We start from the raw sequence: 27987 nt of genomic DNA, 5'->3' as shown, positions 1-27987 counted from the left end.
CCACAGGAAACTGTGAGCCATAACGCTGAGGTACCTCACAGCAGACGGGCGCATTGCTCAAGCCTAGCGGGATACGGTGTGACTTTGATAGCACGTTAATTACTCATGTGATGTGATACAGATGTCTGGGGGCTTCAACCGAAAGTTTGCCTGACACTTTCTGAGGGGGCCAGGCAGACTTTTCTTTTTTTGAAAGCGGTAGGTGAAAACCAAAACGTATTTATTATTTATGCAGAGATCAGTTTGTGTGCTGTCACAGATCCCGGCAGTGTCATGCTGATGCTAAACTGTGATGCTACTTGAAGGGCTGGCTGTTAAATAGTTCTTTGTGTACTTTGTGACAGCTGAGACTTTGAACAGGAAGACCTCTGGGCTATGAGCAGCTGCCTGTTGTGTGACATGATGAAAAGGGCTCCGCTGTCAATGTGACAGTTTGAAAACTTGCTCTTTAACAAGAGTTTTGTGATATAATTACGCTGTGTCCAAAAAGTTTGTTACTGTGATTGGAATAGGCTTTAAACAGAGGTATATCCATGTTTGCAGTTGACTTGACTAGAGAGTCAACCTGATTATCGGGTGGGGGATAAAAAGCTCTTGGTTTTGTAACCCCAAGTCTAAACCTTTGTAAATAGAAACAGAGGGAGAATGCAAACGGGTGAAGTCATTCGGTTGAAAAACATACAAGGGGCTCAATGACAAAACGTCAAAAGTCGATTAAATGTCACACATCAGTTGCGTCTTCACAGATGCCTTACTGCCTGAGTGTTGCTACTCCTGGCATCTCTTATCTGTATCCCCTTGGCAAAACACTTGTGATGTTGTGAAGACTTAAACAGCATAGGCCCTTTTGATCTTTCACAAAACTGACAAAATTTGCTTTATTGAGTTATCCATCCATTCATTTTCAAAACCTGCTTACTCCAATTAAGGGTCACCGGAGTGCTGGAGTCTAGAAGTCATAGGGCATGAGGCAGGGCACCAGTCTGTTGCACGGGTATTCAGTTATTATTAATTACCTTTATTTCTGTGGTATATTTAAAAATTACAGCCAGTGTTATTACTGGTAAACTATTTACTTTGGGAAAGCAAATATAGTAAGCTCATGCTATGAACTTTTGCAGGATGTGCTCCGGATGGCAATCGGTTCCATTTGAAATCCAGTTCCAAATTTTTCAGTCCAGTGGAATCATACACCTCTGACATTGTCAGTTATCTAGCAAAATGTGTGAAATTTGCCCCAATTTTATCTATACTTTATCCCAACAGGATCACTGGTGGCCTATCATTATTAGCTATGGCTGCCTGTTTCCATTTTGTGTAGGGGTATAATTTTGTTTTGTTTGTTGTACTATCAGTCACAACTGAATGTCTATTGCATTTCTTCAGCACCATGATGCTAAGACTAGAACAGGGGTGGCCAAGTTTGGTCCTCGAGAGCTACCTTCCTGACACTCGTAGTTGTCTCCCTGCTCCAACACACCTGAATCCAATGAAAGGTTCATTAAAAGTCTGCTAACGAGTCTTTCATTAGTAGTAGTTAGTTATCATATATATATATATATATATACACACACACGTAGAAAAATCATCATTTTCCTGACAAACACCCCCAAAAACAACGGCCACTCTGAAGGACCGATAAGGTTACTGATGTCGGTGGATCGAATCATTTCTTAACGATACCTGAAAGGAACCGGTTCTCGATACCCATCCCTACACACATGTATACTTTGCACTGGGATACTATTTAAATAACTGCAAATTATGAAGATACAATGCTCACACGGCTGATGGTATTTTACGATTGCGTTATTTTTATGACTTCAATGATATATAAACAAACAAACAAACTAGACTCCAACTTAAAAGGGGGTCTTATTTACTTCCTCACAGCATTTGAACAGAGCAGCACTGATATGAAACTTTGACGTGACTGGCTTGTAATACCATATTTGGGATACGTTATCTAATCCAGAAATAATGTGTGCAGGTTGCTGAAGTGCTGTCTGAAAAATAACCAAATTTTCCCTCTCTCTGCTTGTGTTTATTTCTCACCAGTGACATATTGGGACAGCATTTCAATCAGCGAAATCAAAGCGCAGAATGTGCTCCATAATGGGCATCCCAGCTGTGCATATGTTGGTGCTAATGGCCTGTATGGCAGCCAGAGGAATGTGCCAGATAAACAGCAGTGAAGCAGAGGATGATGTTCGCACAGGGTTTCTTCTCCACTCCACCCTCCAATCTCCTGGTTTCCACAGCACTGGGAGTCCCACTGTGGGGCCCGGCCCCACTGGCGTCCATCTGGAAGCTCATGTGAGGGCTTTGAGTACCGGATCTGGTTCTGCAAATCAAACCATCATAAAAAGGCCGCTACGCCCTCCGCCGTGCATCGAACAAATCTCTATTCAAAACTATTTTAAGTACATCAACACGGTTATCGCCATTATAGTCTTTGTAGTGGGCCTGGTCGGCAACGCCACTCTGCTGAGGATTATATACCAGCACAAGTCCATGAGGAACGGGCCGAACGCCCTCATTGCTAGTCTGGCTCTGGGGGACCTAATCTACATCATCATTGCTATACCCATCCATATCTACAAGGTACAGTCTTCATACAGACTTTAATATCCAACAACCTAACAGCAAGAACCATTTGTTGATCATGATGAAATAGAGATGAAGTTAAAAAATAGGAGAGACGGAAAAGAAAAGCAAGTGTGCAAATAAACATCAAATCAGTTGGACGGCTTTATCTACGTCTCATAGGCAGATAGTCGTGACAAGAGAAGTGGGGAATATGTTTGTCTTCAATAAACACAGCACTCAGACTGTAGTCACACATACCAGTGGCCTTGTGCTGACCTAAGGCATTAATCACTCAGACTGTTATCTAGACTATTTTAAAAACACACACAGTGCTTTTTAAATGATAAATCACACTTAGAGTTTTTAACTTGGTTCCTCATTAAAGCTGCAATCTATCATTTTAGATTACAAAATGTGGACAAAGGTGTTGACAGATATACAATATGTAATGCAAAACAATCCTTTTTCAGTAGACAGTAATTGAAATATAAGTACATGTTGAGTCTGACCAAATATTAATAATCAGTATTAGAAAATCTGACCAACAATTTGAGAGCAACAGCAGATTTCAATTATGCATTTAGATTTTTAGTAGTGGGGCATTTGGACTACAACTATGCCAAACAAAAGCTAAGAGATATAATGTTTTTATTTTTTTGAAGAAATGTTAGGTTTGCCAGTCAAAGGAATGTAGCTTTACATGTCAGCCACAGATGACTTGCTGTGCAACAGCCAGTATTTTACTGCATAACCTCAGTCTAGTGAACAAGAGGGTTTAAATTTCAGGCTATACATCATTTTCATAATACAGATTTTTTTTTGTGATGTCATAAAGCCAGTTCTTGAAATACTGGCAAGTGATAAAAGTAAAAGAAAGAGCAAACTGGGTCTACAAGTCATTGTGGCCTGATAAGTTTGGACTTTAGTTAGTATTTCAAGAACCGTCTTTATGTCATCACAAGACTATGATAAAAGGAAAAATAAAGAGAAACATGGGTTTACAAGTCATTGTAGCATCATACTTATGGTCTACTTATCATACTTCATACTTCATCATACTTATGGTCACCTGTGATGTCGTAAAGCATTTTCCTGAAATAGCAAAAGAAAAAAGAAAACTAAAAAACTTTGCATAGATGTTACTGTGACATAAAATGTAAAGATCTTTCTGTTCTCAAAAACGCCCTTCTTAAAATCTAATTTAAACAAAAAGAAAGTCATAAAAGGAAAATGAGAAAAACAAAACCTAATATGTACAGATAGATATCTGTGATGTCATAAAGCATGTTAATCAAAAATGAAACAGAAGTAAGATTTTTAATCTCAGGTCTCTGAGTTGTGGCATAATATATAGATAGGTTTCAAGTTTGGATCAAACTAATTCTTGAAATACTGTAAGCATTAAAAAGAATAAATAAAACCTGGATCTATTCATCACTTCAGTTACAGTATCTGTTGATCTTTGTGACATCATAAAGCCAGTTTTTGACATGCACGAAGAATATAAGAAGAGTAAAAGAGATTGTAATGTATTTATATTTTAATAGCTACATTACGAGGTCTGTTAGAAAAGTATCGTACCTTTTCATTTTTTTCAAAAACTATATGGATTTGATTCATATGTTTTTACATCAGCCAAGCTTGAACCTTCGTGCGCATGTGTGAGTTTTTCCACGCCTGTTGGTTGCGTCATTCGCCTGTGGGCAGGCTCGTCGTTGTTTCATTGCGAGGAAATGGCGGAATGATTTGGGCTTTTTTTCCCATCAGAATTTTTTTAAGAAACTGTTACAGACAGGCAGCTGGAAACCATTCGAAAAATTTATCTGGCTTTCGGTGAAAATTTTACGGGCTTCACAGAGAATAAGGAGTGTTACTACAGCTTTAAGGACGGCCCACAATGGTGCACAGCACGCCGCACTCCGAGCCGCCATCGAGAGGCAGAAACCACCACATCATTTCTAAATGGATCGCTGTGTGGAGCCGGGACCGTCGTGTGCAATTTCTCTGGTTATCACAAGAGCTGGACATCAGCCATTTTCCAGCAGATTTCACTTTTAACAAGAGATTTTGTCATGGAAAGTCGCGCGGAGGCTTCGCGCGTCACGACCGATTCGCTGATGAAGCGAGACAAAGGAACACCTCCGTTTCGGAGTGTTAGAGGACAAGTTGGGACATGCCTGTCTCGGCTTTCAGTGCTTACCAGTCGAGTGAGTATAAGAGAAATTGTGGAGAGCTGGGCTTGTCCCAACTTGTCCTCTAACACGAAGGTTCAAGCTTGGCTGACGTAAAAACATATGAATAAAATCCATATAGTTTTTGAAAAAAATAAAAAGGTACGATACTTTTCTAACAGACCTTGTATTTATTAATAATTTACTTTCTTGTTAGTTTTATTAATACTTATTTATTATTAATATTTATAATAAACTATAATTGCATCTTTGTGATGCCAAAAAGTCGTTGAAAGTTGAAACAGATCGAAATGAAGGGAAAGAGAGTTAAAAGAAAAAAAGAAACAGAAAAGGAAAAAGAGATGACTTTTTGTTTCTTTTTACTTGTGAAAATAGTTTCTTGGAATATAATATTTTTGTGATGTTGTGAAGCCAGTTCTTCAAATGTTGGAAAAACACGTGTGCATTGTGTTGAAGGAAGAGAAAGATAAAAGGGAAAATTGTAGATCATCACCAAAGGTCATAGTGCACTCATATCTGAGAAGTTTCTAGTGTCAGTGGGTCATTTACAAGGATAATAAGTGTCATTTTTACTGATGACATAATGTCGACAGACTTAATAAATATTATCTTTCTGTGGCTGTGAGCTCTTTCACAAGAGACAAATGAGAAAACCATCTTGGCTCAGTTAATGGTTGATGCATTGTGACTGTGCACTTTGAGGTTACACATGTGGAAAATGGTAACAATAATTTAAACAGTTCATGGACTCAGAGCCACAATGTTGAAACCATGTGAAAGCTCCTGATCCACTTCCTCTTGGCTTGGACAGTCCAGAGTTTCCAAAAATAAGCAGCTACTTAACTAGAAACAGTGACTTGGGCTCCTTTCCTTTGTGCCGCTCTTCTGGGAAACTTTAACAGCACAAGTAAACAATAGACATCCAGGAAACAGCATGTTTCCTTTTTATTATCCCCCTCACATTTCTCAGTCAATCCAGGTTATGTCCAACAGAAGGTGTGCCAAGGTCACCCACGGAAACACAAAGATCTTGACTTACTTATTCTTTCAATTGGAAGTTATATTGTCAGAGGGTGGGTGTGTTTTGGTAACAGTGGAGCATTAATGTTCACATCAGCTTCATAAACTCACTCTGACATTAAAAGCCCCCCAAAGGATTTGGTTGGCAAACGTGACTTTCAGCTGTGCCATTTTGTGATGCATCATCTCCTTTAGGACTAAAATTGAGTCCTTGTACAGCAAAAAGCCTGCTGTTACATCAACTCACTTTTTCAGTGCCAGAGTTTATGTAACTCTAGAGTTAAACATTAGCCAGAGTGAAGAACCCAACACAGGATTATATTAGGGATGGCATGATATCACTTCTTCATGTCAGATACTGTACGAAACTGGACCTTACGATATCTGCAGATACCAATACCAGTCTGATACCCTTTTCCATGTCCTAAACAACTAATCTATTAATAAATATATTTATTTGGATGTACATTGCAAACCTAGCCATCCTTCAGAACATCAGCTCAAACTGTGAAAGAGATATTCTACGCCCCTAATGGCCCCTTCACACACAAAATGATTGAGGCCAAATGGAGCATGAAGGAGGATTCGAATAGCACTTGTGAAAATTCGGAGCCACCTAAAATGCCTCGTACAGCAGTCGCCACATCCATTTGGGCACAGCACATACACTCTACATTTGCATGTCGCTCGCATCGGAAACCCATTCGAACGACAGCCAAGATGTGGTCGCACTGCCATCTGATCATGGTCACAACATTCGCACGGCATGTCGTACGCAGGTTGGACAAATTGTGCCGCGGCCAAGGGGCTGCACAAAATCATCAACCGCGTTGAACCCTAGCCGAATGGCGCAATCAAGCCAGCCTTCACACCAGCAGCCGAATAGTGGCAAATGGCAGGAGAGTACCCATTCGACCAACTCTTGGTTGGAGTCCAGGTGCCATCCACAATCATCCAACACCACTCGCTGGGCACATAGAAAATGCGGGGCCATTCGTGCGACCAGCACGAATGTAGAATACAGGACACCACTTTTGAGCTGCAGTCCAGGTGGATGAAAGTTCAAAGGGCGATCAGTGTGTCATATCCGCCCCTGAGCAACACAAATGGCGTGCAAGTGTGCCGTCCCCCTCCAGTAACATAAATGCCGTGTGAGTGTGTTGTGCCCCCCCCACACACACACACCTTGATCCTACATTACCAAGGTGAAGCTGAGGTAGCAAAGGCTTGAACAGTGGCCGGAGTACAGTGTGATCGCTGTCCAGTGCAGTGCGCACATCTGGAGTGCTGTCATGCCCATAATGGAACAGCTGACAGCTGTGGAACACCCATCATGACATATCCAGCACGTCCCACTGGAGGTCGAATCACCGGCCAGAAGCATGCCCACACAACCACAACAGAGGTAACAATAAAAACCCAGCTACTCCAGCTGAGTGTCACAGTGCCATCATGCTATCCAACTGGACAGTCACGTCACGTCACGTGACATGCGATCGCAATGTCCACACAGTCTGTCATGTGACAGCCTGACTGACAGACAGTGTGGGCAGCTCATTTGCCCCACATCCTGCAGCCGTGAGCCCATTCCTGTGAGCCCTTTGCTGCTCTGGACAGGTGGGCGTGTTGCTCATCGGTGATGTGATGTCCGTACTCACATGATCACACGCACTCAGACCCACTACAGTTATGTGTTTGTCATGGGACAGTGGTTCACGTGTAATCACGTCATGGGTTGGCTGTCATTCAAAATCAAGCAGGAAGGGAGCTAACCATGGGCCATGGCCAGTCACTGTGTTCCTGCAGTCTGCACCTCTCCACATCGCAGCCACCGCATCAGCGCAGCGCAAAGCTGGGGAATACATATCCAATCACCCACGTACAAAGCACAGTGGTAAACGAAGACGACAAGGGGAAAAATTAAAAACACACAAGATCACCTTTGGATCACCCCAACCATGTCTCAGTGCGCACGGTGATGACCATGCAGTCAGAGCTGCACCTGACCGCCGTGTCATCACTACTCACAGCTGGAAAACACATATCGTGCCATGAAGAACATCACCTCTCAACATGACACCGCGATAAACATGAGCAAACATGCTCTCATAACATGGTAAAAAGTAAAAACACATATCACCTTTGGAACGCATTCAGCTGAGCCTCAGTGCAGACACCAGTGCGCACTGCAGACACCATCAACCAGGATGCCTCATGTGAAAATATCCGTATGATCATGTGAATGGCTAACTGGCGAGGCAAATGTTATGTCCACCATGTGAGTTATAGTCCACATGATGCGGTGTCCTACGGCGTGCAGTGCGCTGATTGGGCAATGATAGCTGGATACGCGGAGCCGGCTGATGTGTTCATGATATGAGTGCATCAATCAATTCATGTCAGTTCATTAATTCCTTGTTTACATCTATGGACATGGTTCATGAACATATAGATGATCATTTTTGTATTGTCTGCTCTTTATAATAGGAATTAAATATTTTAACAGACAGAACAATATCCATTTGTTTCCTCTATTCCAAAACAGATCGTCAAGTCATCACGCACCAATTACACATCATTATCAGTAACATGATTGTCTTACATTTAAACAGTACATTCATTGTTCTTATAATATTCTGTGCTCTCTCATTATTTGATCCTTACACATTTTCTTCAATTTATGTACATTTATACAACATTTAATTGCTTCCGCCGCTGTGTGAGCGTGATGTGGTATCACACCTCTCACGTGGTCTCACTGTGTTCACAAGCATGCACAAAACAGTTGCTGCGGATTGGCCTCAGTCTCCCAACTTCGTGTTATGTGTGAAGGGGCCATAAAGGAAAACATACATAGCTCACAACATGACTCAGATGTGCAACAAAAGCCTCAGTTCAGATTTTGTCTTATTTTGTCAAAAATATCAGATTAGCACAGCCCTTATCATATACAGAGAACAGGCACGGCTAACCTAAAAGTTAACTTTGATAACTATTAATCCACTAACTGAGCAGTCAACTGTGATAACGCTAAACCGATAAACAGTTAATATATTTTGCCACACTCTCATGAGCACCACTAGCTTAGCTTATGGGAAGCTAAAAGTGGATGCTCTCGTTTTGGCTAAACTTTTAGCCAGTTTCTGGGTATTCTGTGTTAGTACGCGCCCGCGGCCGACGTGCTTGATGAATTCCTGCGCAAAAAGTAGTTCCCAGATAACTGTGATAATTCCTGTGAGATAATGAGTATATCTCATCTAAATTAATTCTAAAATTTACCAGTAATAAAAGTATAAAGATAAAAGAAGAGTGGCTGTAATAAATATTTAAGAAACTTAAAGTTTATGAGCAACTTCGTCCGTTATTGCTTAAGCACACTGTAAACATTGACACGATGGAGTTTGATGCGGAAGAGTTCAGAAAGATATGATTGGAATGGTTTGATTACCATTTACAGTTGTCGATGGAAGACTTGGGTGTTAACTTTGTGTTCAAGTCAGAAAAAGAAGCTGCACTGAAAGAGATCTGGGAAGAGACACATTCTGTATGTTGTCGCTCCAATGAGAGCAGCACACTGAGCAGGGTGATATTTTGCTGACACTACTGTTAAGTGCTAAATTTAGCTTTGGCCTGGGGTTTGTTTTTGTTTAGTAATTGTAAAACACTGAAAAGCAGACATAAAAGCAGCTGAAATTTTGACATGTTTTAGCACAAACATGGAGGTTCAACTAACTTTGAAATGGTTTTCAAAGTTAGTTGAAAAGCTAATCTGCTAGCAAAAAAAGTCAGCTTTGCTAATTAGCTGGTAGCTTAACTATTTTCACCACTGTCAGAGAATATCAATAGTCTGATTTAAAAGTGCAACAGTTTGGTCATTATGTGAATGAAAAACAACACTTACAGGTTGGCTTGGAACAGGTTGGCTTTGTCAGTCGAAAAATTCCTTTTTCTCATTCCTCAGTCACCTCGTGGACACAGACTGTATTACACCTTCACAGAGTGAGTGACACTTGACGAGAGTTGACTCTGCTTATCTGATACACTCTGACAAACATCTGTTCCACTCAGCAAGGTTTAACACACAGTGTTAACATAACACTTTAAGAGTTAAAACCAACTCAAATATTTGATGACAAGCTTTGAACACTCCAGTTTGTTGCTGTGTGCATGCTTTGATTGCAGTTACATGAAGAAACAAATAAAATTAACATAAATTGTTTGTGTGCGTATCTGAGCTGGAAGCCTCAACTTTCCATTAGATCAAAATTCTCCAAAAGCCTTTACATTGGGCTCAAAACAAAACAAGATGCTTTTGTTTTTTAAGCTTTTAGAACACTTACTCCCATTAGGCATTCTGTTAACTGTCCAGATTAATGTCCATAACTATGCTGCCACCATCTGGTCTGCACGTATAATAACAATGTGGCCCCTGCTAAGGGAAGTCTTTTCCTGTTTTGTTGTTGTCCTTTTTGTTTGTTTGTTTGTTTGTTTACTGTGGCGTTGTATAGGGGAGTCAATACTATTAATTTTTGAACATAATCATGAAGTGGATGAGGTTAAAGGGTTGCCAGTGTGGATTTTTTTTTTTTCTGGATCTACAGACAACATAATGTGCATAAATGGAGTAACATAAGAATAAAAGTGACATCAAACTTTCCATATGGATTTTGTAATGGTATTAGTTTGATTTATGTGTTGTGACCCTATCAGCAAAACACTGAGGAAAGATGCCACCAACTGGATAACTCGCAAACACGCCATCTCTCACTGAACTACGTATCTCCAGTGAGAGTCCAAACAGAAGCACATCTCATGTACTCATGAGAGCACACACACACACACACACACACACACACACACACACACACACACACACACACACACACACACACACACACACACACACACACACACACACACACACACAGTATGCACAGATTTGATTGATTTCCTTGCAGATGTCTGCTAATGTGAAAGCGAAGTGTTTTGTTTATGGTTTTTTTTTTTTTTTTGCCTTTAGCTCCTGGCTTCCGAGTTTCCATTTGTAGACACGGTTTTTGGCCTGTGGCTCTGTAAGATGGTGCCTTTCCTACAGAAGGCCTCCGTGGGCATTACTGTTCTCAACCTGTGTGCCCTCAGCGTTGACAGGTCAGTAACGTCATATGTTACGATTTCGTGGCTCGTGGCGGTGGGGGTCACTAATGTGTCAGAAAAATATTGTGTTACCATTAACAAGCTCTCTGCCTGGGATCTCATGTATTCAATTGAGTCTGGTTGGGATAATTAAAGATGACAACTGGAGCAAAATAACTGCATTAATGCTGCAATGCTTATATACATGATAAATGGACTGCATTTTATATAGCGCTTTTCCATCTGCATCAGACTCTCAAAGCGCTTTACAGTAATGCCTCACATTCACCCTGATGTCTGGCAACTAGGGGATTAAGAACCTTGCCCAAGGGCCCTTAGTGATTTTCTTGTCAGGCTGGGATTTGAACCAAGGATCCTCTGGTCTCAAGCCCAATGTTTAACCACTAGACTATCACTTCCCCAACTTGTATATGTGGTGTTTTGTTAAAAAAAAAATCCCTCTTAAATTGTTCAGTTTAAGTTAAGAATCTGACTCCATATGTATACAATACAGCCCAAGAATGGAACTTAAATATGATAAAAAAAATAAAATAAAATCACAACCCAACTTAAATATGCAGGTAAAGTGTAGTTAGGTCTTAGATTCAGCTATTAACACCTCCTAAAATGTTAGATATTGGTGCGGGGATGTATGCCACTATAATAATGACTTTTTTTTTTTCAAAATCACAGTGTTGTAGATTTTTAAAGTCTAAACCAAATTTTGCAGTCAGCCAAAAATAATATTACACTGACTCAGTATTTCACCAAGTGTACATGACTCTTTAATATATCATACAATTGTTTACCGTTATCTAGTATTGGGCTTTACAAAATATAGAAAACTATGTGTACACCCCACGGGGAGCACGGTGGATTAGTGTTTAGCACTGCTGCCTCACACCAAGAAGGTCATGGGTGGCCTTTCTGTGTGGAGTTTGCGTATACTCCTCGTGTTTGCGTGGGTTCTCTCCAGGTGCTCTGGCTTCCTCCCACATCCAAAGACATGCAGGTTAGGTGGATTGGAAACTTTAAAATTGTCTGTAGGTGTGCGTGTGGGTGTGATTGTTTGTCTATATGTGGCCCTGCAACAGACTGGCGTCCTGTCCAGGGTGTACCCCGCGGCGCGCTCTATGACTGCTTGGATAGGTTCCAGCCCCCTGGGATCCTTAACTGGACTAAGTGGTTGAAGATGAGTGATGTGTACGCCCCAAAAAACTATGGGCCTACTATTTAAAATTAAAGTATTTGGGGAGGTGATGCTCTAGTGGTCAAGCGTTGGGCTTCAGAGCAAAGGATCCTTGGTTCAAACCCCAGCGTGATCGGAAAATCACTAAGAGCCCTTGGGCAAGGTCCTTCATCCCAAAATTGCTCCCGGTGTGTAGCAGGTGCCTTATATGCAGTGTTGCCACAGTTACTTTGAAAAAGTAATCCAATTACTGATTACTGATTAGAACAACTAACACTATTTTCCACTCAAATGCACCTAAACTCTCTTTCTGAGGACCACATGATGTGAAAATGCAATAAAACTTTCTTACCTGTAAATCTGGTCCTGTTTTCTACATAAATAAATGTTATCCAATCTTTGTGCTCAAACGCCAAAGCAGGGGCGAATCCAGATGGAATGGGGGCGTGGGGCAGGGATGTGCCCCCCTCCCCCACAACACCCCTAGATTAAAGGTCCAGTTTTGAAGCCGTTTTTTACTACAACTACTAATATTGCTTAAAATAATAATAATTTCGACAAGTAAAATGTTTAGAGAGTTAGAATTTAATAGTTACATTTCTAAACAATGTAGGTTTGAAATTGCAAGTTTTATTGTTACAGTGCTGTCAACAGTTAAATATGAGGTCAAGAAAGAGGTCTTTATTTTACTTTTTATAAAACAAGTATTTATTTTCATTGAAGTCAAGAAAGGGTGACTATAAAGTGAGTTGTTGTCGGCAGCTGTGGAAAGTAACTAAAAAAGTAACTAGTAATCTAACTTAGTTACTTTTACAATTGAGTAATCAGTAAAGTAACTAAGTTACTTTTTCAAGGAGTAATCAGTAATCAGTAATTGGATTACTTTTTCAAAGTAACTGTGGCAACACTGGTAACGGTTACTTTTTTAGACCAAGCAGAGGAAAACAATATGGAATCACTCAATTCTGAGGAAAAAATTATGGAATCACCCTGTAAATTTTCATCCCCCAAATTAACACCTGCATCAAATCAGATCTGCTCATTGACATTGACCCTATGCCATGACATTGACCCTATGTGTCTTTTTGCAAGGACTGTTTTTGCAGTTTTTGCTCTATGGCAAGATGCATTATCATCTTGAAAAATGATTTCATCATCCCCAAACATCCTTTCAATTGTCCAAAATATCAACATAAACTTGTGCATTTATTGATGATGTAATGACAGCCATCTCCCCAGTGCCTTTACCTGACATGCAGCCCCATATCATCAATGACTGTGGAAATTTACATGTTCTCTTCAGGCAGTCATCTTTATAAATCTCATTGGAAAGGCACCAAACAAAAGTTCCAGCATCATCACCTTGCCCAATGCAGATTCGAGAATCATCACTGAATGACTTTCATCCAGTCATCCACAGTCCACAATTGCTTTTCCTTAGCCCATTGTAACCTTGTTTTTTTTCTGTTTAGGTGTTAATGATGCCTTTCGTTTAGCTTTTCTGTATGTAAATCCCATTTCCTTTAGGCGGTTTCTTACAGTTCGGTGACAGACGTTGACTCCAGTTTCCTCCCATTCGTTCCTCATTTGTTTTGTTGTACATTTTTCGATTTTTGAGACATATTGCTTTAAGTTTTCTGTCTTGACGCTTTGATGTCTTCCTTGGTCTACCAGTATGTTTGCCTTTAACAACCTTCCCATGTTGTTTGTATTTGGTCCAGAGTTTAGACACAGCTGACTGTGAACAACCAACATCTTTTGCAACATTGCGTGATGATTTACTCTCTTTTAAGAGTTTGATAATCCTCTCCTTTGTTTTAATTGACATCTCTCGTGTTGGAGCCATGATTCATGTCAGTCCACTTGGTGCAACAGCTCTCCAAGGTGTGATCACTCCTTTTTAGATGCAGACTAACGAGCAGATCTGATATGATGCAGGTGTTAGTTTTGGGGCTGAAAATTTACAGGGTGATTCCATAATTTTTTCCTCAGAATTGAGTGATTCCATATTTTTTTCCTCTGCTTGGTCTAAAAAAGTAACCGTTACTGACTGCCACAATCTTTTTTTCTTGATTTCTTATAGTGTTTCTTAAAGCCAGAAAGTTGCCATTTGAAATGACTTTAGTTTTGTGTCATGTCTGTGATCTGCTTTTTTTCTACAAAATTAAACAACTGAATGAACATCCTCCGAGGCCGGTGATTCCATAATTTTTGCCAGGGGTTGTAATATTTAAAACTCCATATTGATTGCAAGTAGCTCAGTGTAGTTTTATAAATATTCTTTGTTGACGATAGCCTTATGGTGATTCGTTAATAAATAAATAATGATGACAAAGTGCCGAAGCTTGGTTTTATCTTACTTCATGTACAAGATCCAACTTCAGAGACTCGCCGCTCGCCTGCCTCCTCTTAAAGAGCTCCAAGGTTCATAATATTTAACGACCTCTATTGTGAGGAAACTGATGTCGGAGAGCAGATGCGCTCCATTTGTTGTCAGGAAACACGTGGCCATCTTTGTGTGCGTGTGTCGTGAAAGCACTCGAGTGTGTTCTGCAGCTTTCCAACGTCAGAGGAAGTGGAAAAAGGTGGATACATTAGCACTTAGTAAAATATAAATGCCACCATGTTCAACAGAGAAATTCAAATGTGTCATGAAAAATATATTGTTTTTGCCATAAAATCTTGATGCAGGATTTTACTAAAACATTTCGACAAGTGGTTTCCATTAATGAAACAAACAAGCAAACAGGTTTTTTTAGTGCATGGTAAACACGCGCCAACAGACAAACCTCTCTGCCAACATGGGCCGGTTTGTTTGGAGGCATCACAAAAATATAAATATTGGATTTTTAGAATAAACAATTGATCATCTCGCTTCATGAATTCTTCAGATTTTGATATTCTGTGCTGACTGAGCAGTTTGTTAGATCTGGTGTGCTGCCATGCACACACAAGACACTAGGAGAGATGAAGAAAATTACTTTTCTTTTTATTTCTGTTTGTGTCACTTTCACATATCACACGTTTGATCGTGTTATATGCTGTGACACATACACGTACACTGGATGCTGAGCATCTTTCTGTCATTGTCACAGGTACAGAGCTGTGGCGTCGTGGAGCAGAGTGCAGGGAGTGGGCATCCCTCTCTTCACCATCATTGAGATTGTGTCCATATGGGTGCTGTCACTCATCCTCGCTATTCCAGAGGCAGTTGTGTTTGACATCATCAGCTCCGACTACATGAATGTAACCAGGAACATCTGCATGATTAATGCCAAGTCTGACCTCATGTTGGTACGATATCATTCCTTCAGCATTTTTGATATTGCTTTTGTACGGTGGCCAGCTGATGCCCACAACACTTCCAAATGAAGACATTAGCAAATGCAGAAACCATTTACAAATACAACCCCCCCCCCCCCCCCCATTTTATCAATTCAACAAGTAATTGCAACAGAAGAAAAAAGTGTCCTGCAATCTGAAAAATACTTGCAAAATAACCTACTGCACATGTAACATGCTGTAGACTACGTGTTGTTACTACTAGCGTCTGCGTTGTTGCTACTTCAGATGTGTGGTGAAGATTTGCAAAGCGTTTAATGTGTTTGGGTGCCATATGTGAATTTGCAGCAGACGTTATTAAACTAATGCATGTGTAATAGTTCTAATCTTAAAGGAAAATATGTTTATAGTTAAAAGCACCTTTATTGTCAATTGGCATGCTACGCTCTGTTACATCTTTCATCCATCGCTTGTGGTGTTTCCTGCTTGGGCAATAAATCCGTCGATACATAACTGCATTAGAAATCCAACTTACTCATACTTTTGGCTGCGCTAAAAAAAATCTTCTCAATCTCTATTTACCGTAATAATTTTTCCACCCCATTCAGCTCCCAAGCGAAGAGATGTGCATTTGATACGAAAAGTATTTGATACAGGATGTTTGAGTTTTGCTCTCTTGCTTTCATCAGGACATAGCCTCAACTAGTGATTGCTTTTCTCATGCTTGAAGACATAACTGAGTGCAGGCTGAGTACAATTACTGAAGGCTGAAATATGGGCTTTCAGTCTGAGATACACATGCATGTGTATGCCATGTGTGAAAAGCGAGCACAGCCAATCTCAGCTCTGAACGATACTGATGCGAAGGTGCAACGGCTTCTGAGCAGAATTATTTCGCAGTAACTTGAAATATATTAAAGTTATATATATATATATTAAAGTTGGTTTGTGGTTACTGACAAAAACTAACGTCCAAAGCGTTCAGTGACTTCCTGGGCTCAGTCATCAGAAGTGTACAGTATGTGTGCACAGTGAAATTGTTGAGCTTGGAGAAACAGTCCTTTATCTCAGCAGTGATATTCATGTCTCGGGGTCTTTGGCCTAGGGTCTTGTGGAAAGAGCTTCGGGAGTCATAAGATTGGTGGACTGAGATGTTTGCCAATCTTTGCAAGAGAACAAAAGTCCAAGTCTTTAGGGACATGGTCCTTCCTGCCTTACTGGAATGTTGTGAGACTTGGATGCTAACCAGTGACCTAAACCAATGACTGGATGTCTTTTGTACTTTGTCTCTGAGAATGGTCTTTGGGTACCATTGGAATGACTTTGTATCAAACGAACATTTACTTAGGGAGACTCAGATGAGGAAAACTACTTGCACTGTGACTCGGCGGATTTTCATTTTCATTTCAAGGAAAAAGACGGAATGACTGGAGCAGCGCCGCGTCAAATTTTGCCAGAAACTGGGTGACAGCCAGGTGGAAACCATTCGGATGATTCAGACGGCTTTCGGTGACTTTTCAGTCGTGTGACTATCCGAGAAATTGTGGAAGAGGTGCATGTCACAGCTTGTCCTGTGAGACTTCAACACGAAGGCGCTTGTGCTCCGCCGTCAGAAGCAGCATGAATTTCACAGCCACTCTTTTCATGGCCAAATCTTCTGTCTTCTACAGTGGAAATCTTCTACAGTGGAATGTACTGAAAAAGTGGTGATGTCCACCTCTTCCACAATTTCTCAGTCACACGACGGTCCTGCATCACCACAGCGTTCACTTTGGAAATGATCTGGTCATTTCAGCATGTTGATGACCGACCGGAGCGCGGCTCGATCTCCACCGTTGTGCGGACGTCTTTAAACCGGTTGTACCACTCCTTAATCTGTGTGATGCCCATAGGATCGTCACCGAAAGCCGTCTGAATCATCCGAATGGTTTCCACCTGGCTGTCACCCAGTTTCTGGCAAAATTTGATGCGGCGCTGCTCCAGTCATTCCGTCTTTTTCCTTGAAATGAAAATCCGCCGAGCGCACTGCACACATCCCACACAAAGGCTGCTTACCAGGAAATGACGCAATCGACAGGCGTGAAAAAGACAGGCGTGAAAAAGTTCACGCATGCGCATGAAGGTTCAAGGTTTGCTCATGCAAGCACACGTGATTCAAATCCATCAGGTTTTTGCAAAAAATAAAAAGGTACGATACTTTTCTAACAGACCTCGTATTTTGCTTATAACAGGGTAACATCTATACACACAGAAAAAGAGTTGTGGGATTTGCAGGATGTTTAAGAGGAATTAACTGTAAAGGTGTGTTCATGTTATTGCGGAAAAATCAGTTTTGTATGCACTTCCTCCCTATGCGGTGCATTGCAACAGTGTTGCATGAAGGAATGGAATGAGTTCAAAAAGATCAAATGTGTTAACCTTTGACCATGTGCAGTCAATGAGCTTTGAGTAGGAGTATCGCAAAGGATGAAAAGCTAGTGCCATTGGCATACATATCAGAATTTCCAAAATTGTTCAACAATAAAGTATTTTCCTATCTGAAACAAAGTGTTGTGTGGGCCGCTGAAGAGGAGGCACTGCTGGCCCACCACCACTAGAGGGCGCCCTGCCTGGAGTGCGGGCTCCAGGCACCGGAGGGCGCTGCCGCCTTACGGGAGCAGCCAGGACGACAGCTGTCATCCATCACTGGAGACAGCTGATCCCAATCAATACGGCGGTATATCAGCAGGACGGCATCTCCACCTCATTTGCCGAGATATCGCCTGACCAAAGAGGTAACAATCTCTGCCCATACATATAATTAACCATTGTTGTATTTCTTGTGGAGCATTTGTAGGACAGCTGACTACTGAACAACTTTTGGATAAGTACTCACCTTCCTACACTCCTGTATCGTTGTTAACGAGAGGTGGAGGTGGACTCTCCACCCTCCGTGTTACTGGGTGCAGCCGCATCCACACCTGACTGTTTTTGTTCCTTGCCAGCAGTACCGGATCCGACGAGCGGAGGCAGTGGCCACCTGGGGATTCGGGACTTGGCGGCTCCAGTATTCCCGGGGTTCGGTGGCAGAGGAAATTGGGTTGGTTCCGGTTCGACTTGGACAGACGTCTCCTATCGTCGAGCCTGCCCACACGACACCGTTGTTATTGGACTCAGTCTCAATATTGTAATCGGCTGTGTTGTTGTGCCTGTTTTCACAACAGTAAAAACAGTGTTATTTGATTCCTCCATTGTCCGTTCATTTGCGCCCCCTGTTGTGGGTCCGTGTTCCTACACTTTCACAACAGGATATCTCGGCCAGCGTCATGGATCCCGAGGGGCGTCAACCGGCTGTTGAACGGCCAATGGAAGAACGGGACGCGCAGGCGTCCTCGGGAGGGGTGATCGGTGAGTTGCAGCGGATCCTCACCGCTTTCACGACTCGGATGGATTTAATGACCGAGCAGAACGTCCTCCTGAACCGCAAGGTGGAGGCTCTCGCCGCACAAGTGGAAGCGCGCCCCCCGGGCGCCGCTGCGGCTCTCCCTCCCGTCGACCCTGTGCGTAACAGCGATGTTCCACTGGTTGTTCAACAACCCCACCCACCTTCCCCTGAAGCTTACATAAGCCCCCCAGAACCGTACGGAGGCTGTGTGGAGACGTGCGCAGATTTTCTTATGCAGTGCTCGCTCGTCTTCGCACAGCGTCCCGTCATGTACGCGACTGACGCTAGCAACGTAGCTTATGTAATAAACCTGCTTCGCGGTGAGGCACGCGCTTGGGCTACAGCGCTCTGGGAGCAGAATTCACGGCTCCTTCTGACATATGATGGGTTTGTAAGGGAGCTCAGAACCGTGTTCGCTCACCCTAATAGAGGAGAAACCGCTTCAACCGTGCTACTGTCAATGAGACAGGGGCGTCGGAGCGCAGCTGCCTATGCAGTCGACTTCCGCATTGCGGCTGCGAGGTCCGGCTGGAATAGCACTGCCCTCCGCGCCGCCTTTGTAAACGGACTGTCTTTGGTTCTTAAGGAGCACCTGGTGGCTAAGGACGAACCGCAGGATTTAGATTAGCTCATCAATCTTGTCATACGGTTAGACAACCGGTTAGAAGAACGTCGGCGGGAACGAGACGAAGGGCGTGGCCGGGCACGCGCCGTCCCTCTCCCTTCCGGTTCCGACCACGCTCCGCCTTCCCCACGCTCCACGGCCCCTGCGCTCCGTGGGGCCACAGCTCCCCCTGCTGACGAAGCTATGGACACGAGTAGGACAACATTTAGGGCACCAGATGCACAGAGGAGACGGGCCCACGGAGCTTGTTTTGTTTGTGGTGCAATAGAGCACCATATGAGAGACTGCCCCGAGCGGTTAAACTCCAACGCCCGCCCCCTAGAAACTGGGCTAGGGGTGGGCCGAGACATTCACGTGGGACACACCCACATTGCCACACGACTCCCAGTTACGATCCTTTATGAGGACTCAACCCTGAAGGCCCCAGCACTGGTGGACACGGGCTCTGAGGGGAATCTGTTGGACAGCAGATGGGCCAGGGAGATAGGGCTCCCTCTGGTGGCGCTTACCTCGCCTGTACAGGTTCGGGCACTAGATGGCTCCCTACTCCCTCCGATCACGCATAAGACACCACCTGTAACTCTGGTGGTGTCAGGAAATCACCGGGAGGTGATCGAGTTTTTTGTGACTCAGGCCACCTCCCGTGTGGTTTTAGGATTTCCCTGGATGTTGAAGCACAATCCCCGGATCGATTGGCCGTCCGGGGTAGTGGTTCAGTGGAGCGAGACCTGCCATCGGGTGTGTCTAGGTTCCTCGGTTCCTCCCGGCTCCCAAGCTAAGGAGGAGGTCAGAGTCCCGCCCAATCTGGGGACGGTGCCGGTGGAGTACCACGACCTTGTCGACGTGTTCAGCAAGGATCTGGCTCTCACACTTCCCCCCCACCGTCCGTATGATTGTGCCATTGATTTGGTTCCGGGCAGTGAGTTCCCGTCCAGTAGGCTGTACAACCTCTCACGGCCTGAGCGCGAATCAATGGAGACCTACATCCGGGACTCATTAGCTGCCGGGTTGATCCGGAATTCCACCTCCCCGATGGGCGCAGGTTTCTTTTTTGTGGGTAAAAAAGACGGCGGACTTCGTCCATGCATTGATTATAGGGGGCTGAACGAAATCACGGTTCGCAACCGATACCCGTTGCCCCTGTTGGATTCGGTGTTCACACCCCTGCATGGAGCCCAAATCTTCACCAAGCTCGATCTTAGAAATGCGTATCATCTGGTTCGGATCCGGAAGGGAGACGAGTGGAAACGGCATTTAACACCCCCTTAGGTCACTTTGAGTACCTGGTCATGCCGTTCGGCCTCACAAACGCCCCTGCGACGTTCCAAGCATTAGTTAATGATGTCTTGCGGGATTTCCTGCACCGGTTCGTCTTCGTATATCTAGACGATATACTCATCTTTTCTCCGGATCCTGAGACTCATGTCCGGCATGTACGTCAGGTCCTGCAGCGGTTGTTGGAGAACCGGCTGTTTGTGAAGGGCGAGAAGTGTGAGTTCCACCGCACGTCTTTGTCCTTCCTGGGGTTCATCATCTCCTCCAACTCCGTCGCTCCTGATCCGGCCAAGGTCGCGGCGGTGAGAGACTGGCCCCAACCCACAAGCCGTAGGAAGTTGCAACAGTTCCTAGGCTTTGCTAATTTCTACAGAAGGTTCATTAAGGGCTACAGTCAGGTAGTTAGCCCCCTGACAGCCCTGACCTCACCAAAAGTCTCCTTCACCTGGTCGGATCGGTGCGATGCCGCATTCAAGGAGTTGAAACGGCGCTTCTCGTCTGCACCTGTTCTGGTGCAGCCCGATCCTAGTCGCCAGTTAGTGGTTGAAGTGGACGCCTCGGACTCAGGGATAGGAGCCGTGCTGTCCCAGAGCGGGAAGACCGATAAGGTCCTTCACCCGTGTGCCTATTTTTCCCGCAGGTTGACCCCAGCCGAACGGAACTATGACGTCGGCAATCGAGAGCTCCTTGCGGTGAAAGAGGCTCTTGAGGAGTGGAGACATCTGTTGGAGGGAACGTCTGTGCCATTCACGGTTTTCACTGACCACCGGAACCTGGAGTATATCAGGACCGCCAAGCGGCTGAATCCCAGGCAAGCCCGCTGGTCACTGTTCTTCGGCCGTTTTGACTTCCGGATCACCTACCGTCCCGGGACCAAAAACCAAAGATCGGATGCTTTGTCCCGGGTACATGAAGATGAGGTCAAAACAGAGTCGTCGGATCCCCCGGATCCCATCATCCCGGAGTCCGCTATCGTGGCCGCCCTCACCTGGGACGTGGAGAAGACCGTCCGGGAGGCCCTGACACGAGACCCGGACCCCGGAACCGGACCGAAGAACAAACTCTACGTCCCACCAGAAGCCAGGGCTGCAGTTCTGGACTTCTGTCACGGTTCTAAGCTCTCCTGTCATCCTGGGGTGCGAAGAACCGTGGCAGTCGTCCGGCAGCGCTTCTGGTGGGCGTCCCTGGAGGCCGACGTCCGGGGTTACATCCAGGCCTGTACCACCTGCGCCAGGGGCAAGGCCGACCACCGCAAGACATCGGGATTGCTACAGCCGCTGCCCGTGCCTCATCGCCCCTGGTCTCACATCGGCCTGGATTTTGTCACGGGTCTCCCGCCGTCCCAGGGAAACACCGTCATTCTCACGATAGTGGACCGATTCTCCAAGGCGGTCCACTTCGTGGCCCTCCCGAAGCTACCTACGGCCCAGGAGACAGCGGACCTCCTAGTCCACCACGTCGTCCGTCTGCATGGGATACCATCAGACATTGTCTCCGATCGCGGTCCCCAGTTCTCCTCGCATGTTTGGAGGAGCTTTTGCCGGGAACTGGGGGCTACGGTCAGTCTCTCGTCCGGGTATCACCCCCAGACCAACGGACAAGCAGAACGGGCCAACCAGGAGATGGAGCAGACCCTACGCTGTGTGACAGCCGCGCACCCGACGGCCTGGAGTACCCACCTGGCCTGGATCGAGTACGCCCACAACAGTCAAGTGTCGTCAGCCACCGGCCTCTCCCCTTTCGAGGTGTGCTTGGGGTATCAACCCCCATTGTTTCCGGTGGTTGAGGGGGAGGTCGGTGTGCCCTCGGTCCAGGCCCACCTACGGAAGTGCCGTCGGGTGTGGCGTGCCGCCCGTTCTGCTTTGTTAAAGGCCCGGACGAGGGCGAAGAACCATGCAGACCGGCGGCGGGCCCCGGCTCCCACGTATCGCCCTGGGCAGGAAGTGTGGTTGTCCACCAAGGACATTCCCCTTCAAGTGGACTCCCCAAAACTGCAAGAACGATACATCGGCCCTTACAAGATACTCAAGGTCATCAATCCCGCCGCAGTGAGGCTCCAGCTTCCGGCCTCACTGCGGATTCATCCAGTATTCCACGTCTCCAGGATTAAACCCCATCACACCTCACCCCTCTGCACTCCGGGTCCGGCACCACCTCCTGCCCGGATCATCGACGGAGAGCCGGCTTGGACCATGCGCCGGCTCCTCGACGTCCGACGAATGGGCCGGGGTTTTCAGTATCTGGTGGACTGGGAGGGGTACGGCCCCAAAGAACGCTCCTGGGTGAAGAAGGGCTTCATCCTGGACCCGGCCCTCCTGGCCAACTTCTACCGTCGCCACCCTGACAAACCCGGTCGTGCGCCAGGAGGCGCCCGTTGAGGGGGGGGTCCTGTTGTGTGGGCCGCTGAAGAGGAGGTACTGCTGGCCCACCACCACTAGAGGGCGCCCTGCCTGGAGTGCAGGCTCCAGGCACCGGAGGGCGCTGCCGCCTTACGGGAGCAGCCAGGACGACAGCTGTCATCCATCACTGGAGACAGCTGATCCCAATCAATACGGAGGTATATCAGCAGGACGGCATCTCCACCTCATTTGCCGAGATATCGCCTGACCAAAGAGGTAACAATCTCTGCCCATACATATAATTAACCATTGTTGTATTTCTTGTGGAGCATTTGTAGGACAGCTGACTACTAAACAACTTTTGGATAAGTACTCACCTTCCTACACTCCTGTATCGTTGTTAACGAGAGGTGGAGGTGGACTCTCCACCCTCCGTGTTACTGGGTGCAGCCGCATCCACACCTGACTGTTTTTGTTCCTTGCCAGCAGTACCGGATCCGACGAGCGGAGGCAGTGGCCACCTGGGGATTCGGGACTTGGCGGCTCCAGTATTCCCGGGGTTCGGTGGCAGAGGAAATCGGGTTGGTTCCGGTTCGACTTGGACAGACGTCTCCTATCGTCGAGCCTGCCCACACGACACCGTTGTTATTGGACTCAGTCTCAATATTGTAATCGGCTGTGTTGTTGTGCCTGTTTTCACAACAGTAAAAACAGTGTTATTTGATTCCTCCATTGTCCGTTCATTTGCGCCCCCTGTTGTGGGTCCGTGTTCCTACACTTTCACAACACAAAGTTTTAAAAAAGTTTTGAGACACTGCCATTCAGCTTATCAAAATAATTTGAAGTTCAATATAAGTGCAGCTAATGTGATCAAACTACATTGTGAATGCTAGCAATGCATTAATGATGCCATCCTCAATTGTGTCTTAGTAATAATCTACAACAGAGTAGAAATTACACAATAGCATGGTAAGTATGGCAAAAAAAAAAAAAAAAAAAAATGCTTAAGCTAGCTAACAGGAGTTAGTTTAACTGTAACTTAAGGGAAAAGTTAAAAGTAGCTAACATTAACACTCATGTAGACATGACACAATCTAATCCAGAACCTCTGAATGTAAAAAGTATACTGTATAAAACAAGCTGAATAGCTGTTTACATTAACCAAATACAGTAAACTTTATCGTACACCACACACTGTACCTTTGACATTTTTCAATTTGCTCTCTATTTTTAATTGTTTTAGGGAGGGGGTCATCTTTTCACTCTGGAAACAAATGCATTTAATCAGCTCATAACTCATTTGGAATGTAAATATAGCTGCTGGCTCACTGGTTGATAAATGTTCTTAAATGAGGCAATAATAAACACAGTAAACAGATTCAAGTCACCACTGAAAAAGCAAACACATCATTAGAAGCATATAGTTGCTCAGACAGTTTGCGTGTGGAGGTAAATGTGTGCATGTTTACCTTATGAAGTGTAAATAAACGTTGCTTACCTTAGCCTAGCTGTTGTCTAATCAGTGATTACAAGTGGACTGCACAGGAGGGGCTCATTCTGTAACACTCAGCCCATCATCTGCAACTCTTTTGAGGGGGTCCAAGTCTTAATTAGGGAATTCAAACCCCCTGTACCCCCATTTCGAACCATGATCTCCGTGGACTAATGTGTCAAGCAAATGCTCCAGTAACGTGGACACACCTACAAAGATAAAACTTGAAATGAAATTCACTGCTGCACATGTTTTTTTTCTCCCTGTAGTTCTATCAGAATGTAAAGGACTGGTGGCTCTTTGGCTTCTATTTTTGCATGCCGCTGACATGTACGGCTATTTTTTATACTCTGATGACCAGTGAGATGCTGAACCACAGGAACGGCAGCCTTCGGATCGCCCTCAGCGAGCACCTCAAACAGGTTGGACATTACTAAACTTTAACTGCTTCGTTTTAAATATCAAACCAACAACGCTTCCAGGAATTTGCCCATATATCCAATGTGAAGGAGCATTTACGCTATCTTTATAGACGTGAATTTTCCATTGCAGAAGTGTCCTCATCTCATCTCTAATGGTGGAACATAATAGTTGTTTGTCTCTGCAGAGGAGGGAGGTGGCCAAAGCGGTCTTTTGTCTTGTCCTCATCTTTGCGCTCTGCTGGTTTCCGCTGCACCTCAGCAGGATTCTAAAGAAGATGATTTACTCCCAGAACGATGCGTCACGCTGCGACCTGCTCAGGTGAGTTTTCTCTGGTACAGATGTTCCTCAAACGTCATAGCTCTGCAGAGAACGGCTCCATGTGACCATTTTTCGCCTCAATATTTCATCTGCTTTTCAATCTAAAATCAGATCGCACTTCAACAGGATTTCTTTAACATGTTAACATGTTTATGGAAGTGATCTCTAGAGATTAATGCAGTGGCCTGGGGACAAGAGGATCCTTGGCGTAACCTGGGACCTAGGCCAGTTGAACTGGTGTGCACATGTGTAGGCGTGTGTGTGTGTGTGTGTGTGTGTGTGTGTGTGTGTGTGTGTGTGTGTGTGTGTGTGTGTGTGTGTGTGTGTGTGTGTGTGTGTGTGTGTGTGTGTGTGTGTGTGTGAGATCATCGTGTATACGTACACACACACACACACACATATAAGTATTATAGAAATGCAGTTGGTTTACTTCAAAGACTGCTACACAGTATTCAAAACTGTTGAAATTAGCTTTTTTTAAATAAGTATACAGTATAATAACGGAACTTTCTTCTATTCTCAGCTTCCTGCTGGTTTTAGATTATTTTGGTATTAACCTTGCAACCGTCAACTCCTGCATAAACCCAATAATCCTCTACTTTGTCAGCAAGAAGTTCAAGAACTGCTTCAAGGTATTGTACTTCTCTACATCAACAAATACAAATCCTTTTTCATTTAGTCTGGGCAGTAAAACAGTCAGTGAAGTCAGGTCTGTGTTCGTGACCCAGAGGCTTTGACAGCGACTGCATTCCATGAGCAAAATATAAAACAGCCAAGTAATGTTAAGTGCTCACTTTGTTCGCTGCGGTCACACTAAAAGTGTCTGTCAGGCAGGGTTGAGCTGGAAATAAACCATACCTGGCTTTCGGGAATGACTGCCGAGATGTCACTGTGCAAACCTTTGGTTGTAAACATACAGTTGAAGTTATTTGTTTTGTTCCCGCCCCCTCCCCACTCTTTGCATGTTCTTCAAGTCATGTTTGTGTTGCTGGTGTTACTCTGACAGCCAGCAGAGCAGCATCGGACCCATGAACGGCACCAGCATCCAGTGTAAAAGCCCCGAGCCCAACAACCAAGTCAGCCCTGAACGCAACGCCAAAAAAGACAGATTGCTTACCTGTGGGATATTTCCAAACTCTTCAAATTGCCCACAAGGCATTTAGGATACAACCAGATCTCATCACAGAATATATACATTTTAAAAAAGCACCTTTTTTTCCAGACGTTCAAAACAGATCCTTGAGACCACAGCAACTACAAGCAGACCAGAAACAGGAGTGGAAAAGAACACATTAGAGCTGGTTGACAACACCGTGCAATTGTCCAGTGTCTCAGCTGGCAACATGTCTTCAAACTAACTGTTTGAAGCCAACTGTTCACGGACAATGAAGCTGACACATGGGCGAACAAGGGTGTGATGAGGACAGAACTAAAGTAATGTCTCTCAACCAGTCGCAGAGCCATTATTCCTGTTAAAAGGCAGCACATCTGGGAAGGATGTACAAGCTTCAGGATGGAACAAGCAGACTGTTCGATGGAAAGACTATATATTGTCCTCCAGAGTTTTCAACTCCGACGGTAAAAACAGGAAAGCATGTTACCGACTCAAACACCCAAGTGATTGTACAGTGTATTTTACACATTATTCATTTGGATACTTTATGGTGTTTCAATGTTCTTTTATTTGATCTTTGATCCTTATCCAGATTTGCACGAAATTTCATTTATTGGTTGTTTGTCACATGTAGGACAGACAGGTTTCTGCAGGACTGTGTTTGTTTTTGACAAATTCCTTAAAACATTTGGTTAAATGTCCAATCTTGCTATGTGAAAGGAACAATAGGAATGTTTGAGACTGCATAAGTGGATCCAGATCATCATCAAAGTTTAATGGGTTCTTCCTGTTCATTTTCTTCCCTCCATTCTGCCACATTTTATGAAAATCAGCTGTTGGGGCAGTATGTCTCATGGCTAATTTGCTACTTTGCTAACTTCATATAATAATAATAACAACAACAACAACTTCATATCTCCTTATACAAATAATGATAATAATAACTTCATATCTCCTCTGGAATGCCATGATGCATACTGTTCCAGAGATGGAACGTGGGGAAAACTGTTGTGATTTGAAAGAAATGATTGAAGTCCAAACATGCTATTCACCTTATTCAGCCCCACCCACTTTTAAAACAGAGGCATTTCCGTTTTGTCTTAGGACTTCTGCTGAGCGGTGTTTTCAATATAGAACAATGGAAGTCATTCCATGGGTAGAAACAAAAACCTTTTTGAAAAGCTCAAAGAGAATGACTGGCTCACCCACGGGTCATAACAAAGTGGGAAGATGACATGAAAAAGTGGTCATCAATTATTTTTAACTACTTTGTGTTGTCACTTGGTGTGGACGGTTTGGCTATGAGGAACTACAAGCTCGTATAAAAGCACAATCAAGTTAAAATACAACCCCACAAGTAGTACCACCGTAATGCCAAGATTACGCAACATTAATATATGTATGGTGTTATTTCATGCAGTGCTTGGTTGTATCAAACGCCAGAAAATTAGTAATTTAGACAGCAGCTAACGCTACACAGACAGCTTACCCGTTTGTCTCACTAGCATCTGCATGGCTTCTTCAATGGAGCGTTGTAGCCCAACCATTTCTCTGGGTAAGGATCCAGTGGTG

At 44.2% G+C, this 27987-nt stretch overlaps 1 protein-coding gene and 1 long non-coding RNA gene across 2 annotated transcripts; one reads left to right on the top strand and one right to left on the bottom strand.

The window, feature by feature from the left end:
* The first annotated feature begins 12 nt into the window (after positions 1 to 12).
* Positions 13 to 27134, top strand: ednraa (endothelin receptor type Aa). Its single transcript, XM_034188545.1, has 8 exons — positions 13 to 198; positions 2059 to 2604; positions 10822 to 10949; positions 15219 to 15417; positions 24830 to 24982; positions 25168 to 25301; positions 25825 to 25933; positions 26276 to 27134. The coding sequence occupies exons 2-8, from the start codon at positions 2104 to 2106 to the stop codon at positions 26462 to 26464; spliced, it is 1413 nt and encodes a 470-aa protein (XP_034044436.1). The 5' UTR covers positions 13 to 198; positions 2059 to 2103; the 3' UTR covers positions 26465 to 27134.
* LOC117526474 lies at positions 15996 to 16755 on the bottom strand. Its single transcript, XR_004565300.1, has 2 exons — positions 16716 to 16755; positions 15996 to 16678 (listed from the first exon to the last, which is right to left on the bottom strand). It is a non-coding gene; the product is annotated as an uncharacterized LOC117526474 (long non-coding RNA).
* Positions 27135 to 27987: the final 853 nt, after the last annotated feature.

Source organism: Thalassophryne amazonica, chromosome 15, assembly GCF_902500255.1.
Source record: "Thalassophryne amazonica chromosome 15, fThaAma1.1, whole genome shotgun sequence".
Classification (NCBI taxonomy): Eukaryota; Metazoa; Chordata; class Actinopteri; order Batrachoidiformes; family Batrachoididae; genus Thalassophryne; species Thalassophryne amazonica.
Note: the sequence above shows the minus strand (reverse complement) of the source record. Positions and strands in the feature narration are given on the sequence as shown.

Excerpts from the sequence above, each read along its gene's own strand:
- ednraa (XM_034188545.1), top strand. The coding sequence starts at position 2,104 with ATGTGCTCCATAATGGGCATCCCAGCTGTGCATATGTTGGTGCTAATG. Across the intron at positions 2,605-10,821 it reads TACCCATCCATATCTACAAG|CTCCTGGCTTCCGAGTTTCC; the intron begins GTACAGTCTTCA and ends TTTTGCCTTTAG. Across the intron at positions 25,934-26,275 it reads AGTTCAAGAACTGCTTCAAG|TCATGTTTGTGTTGCTGGTG; the intron begins GTATTGTACTTC and ends ATGTTCTTCAAG.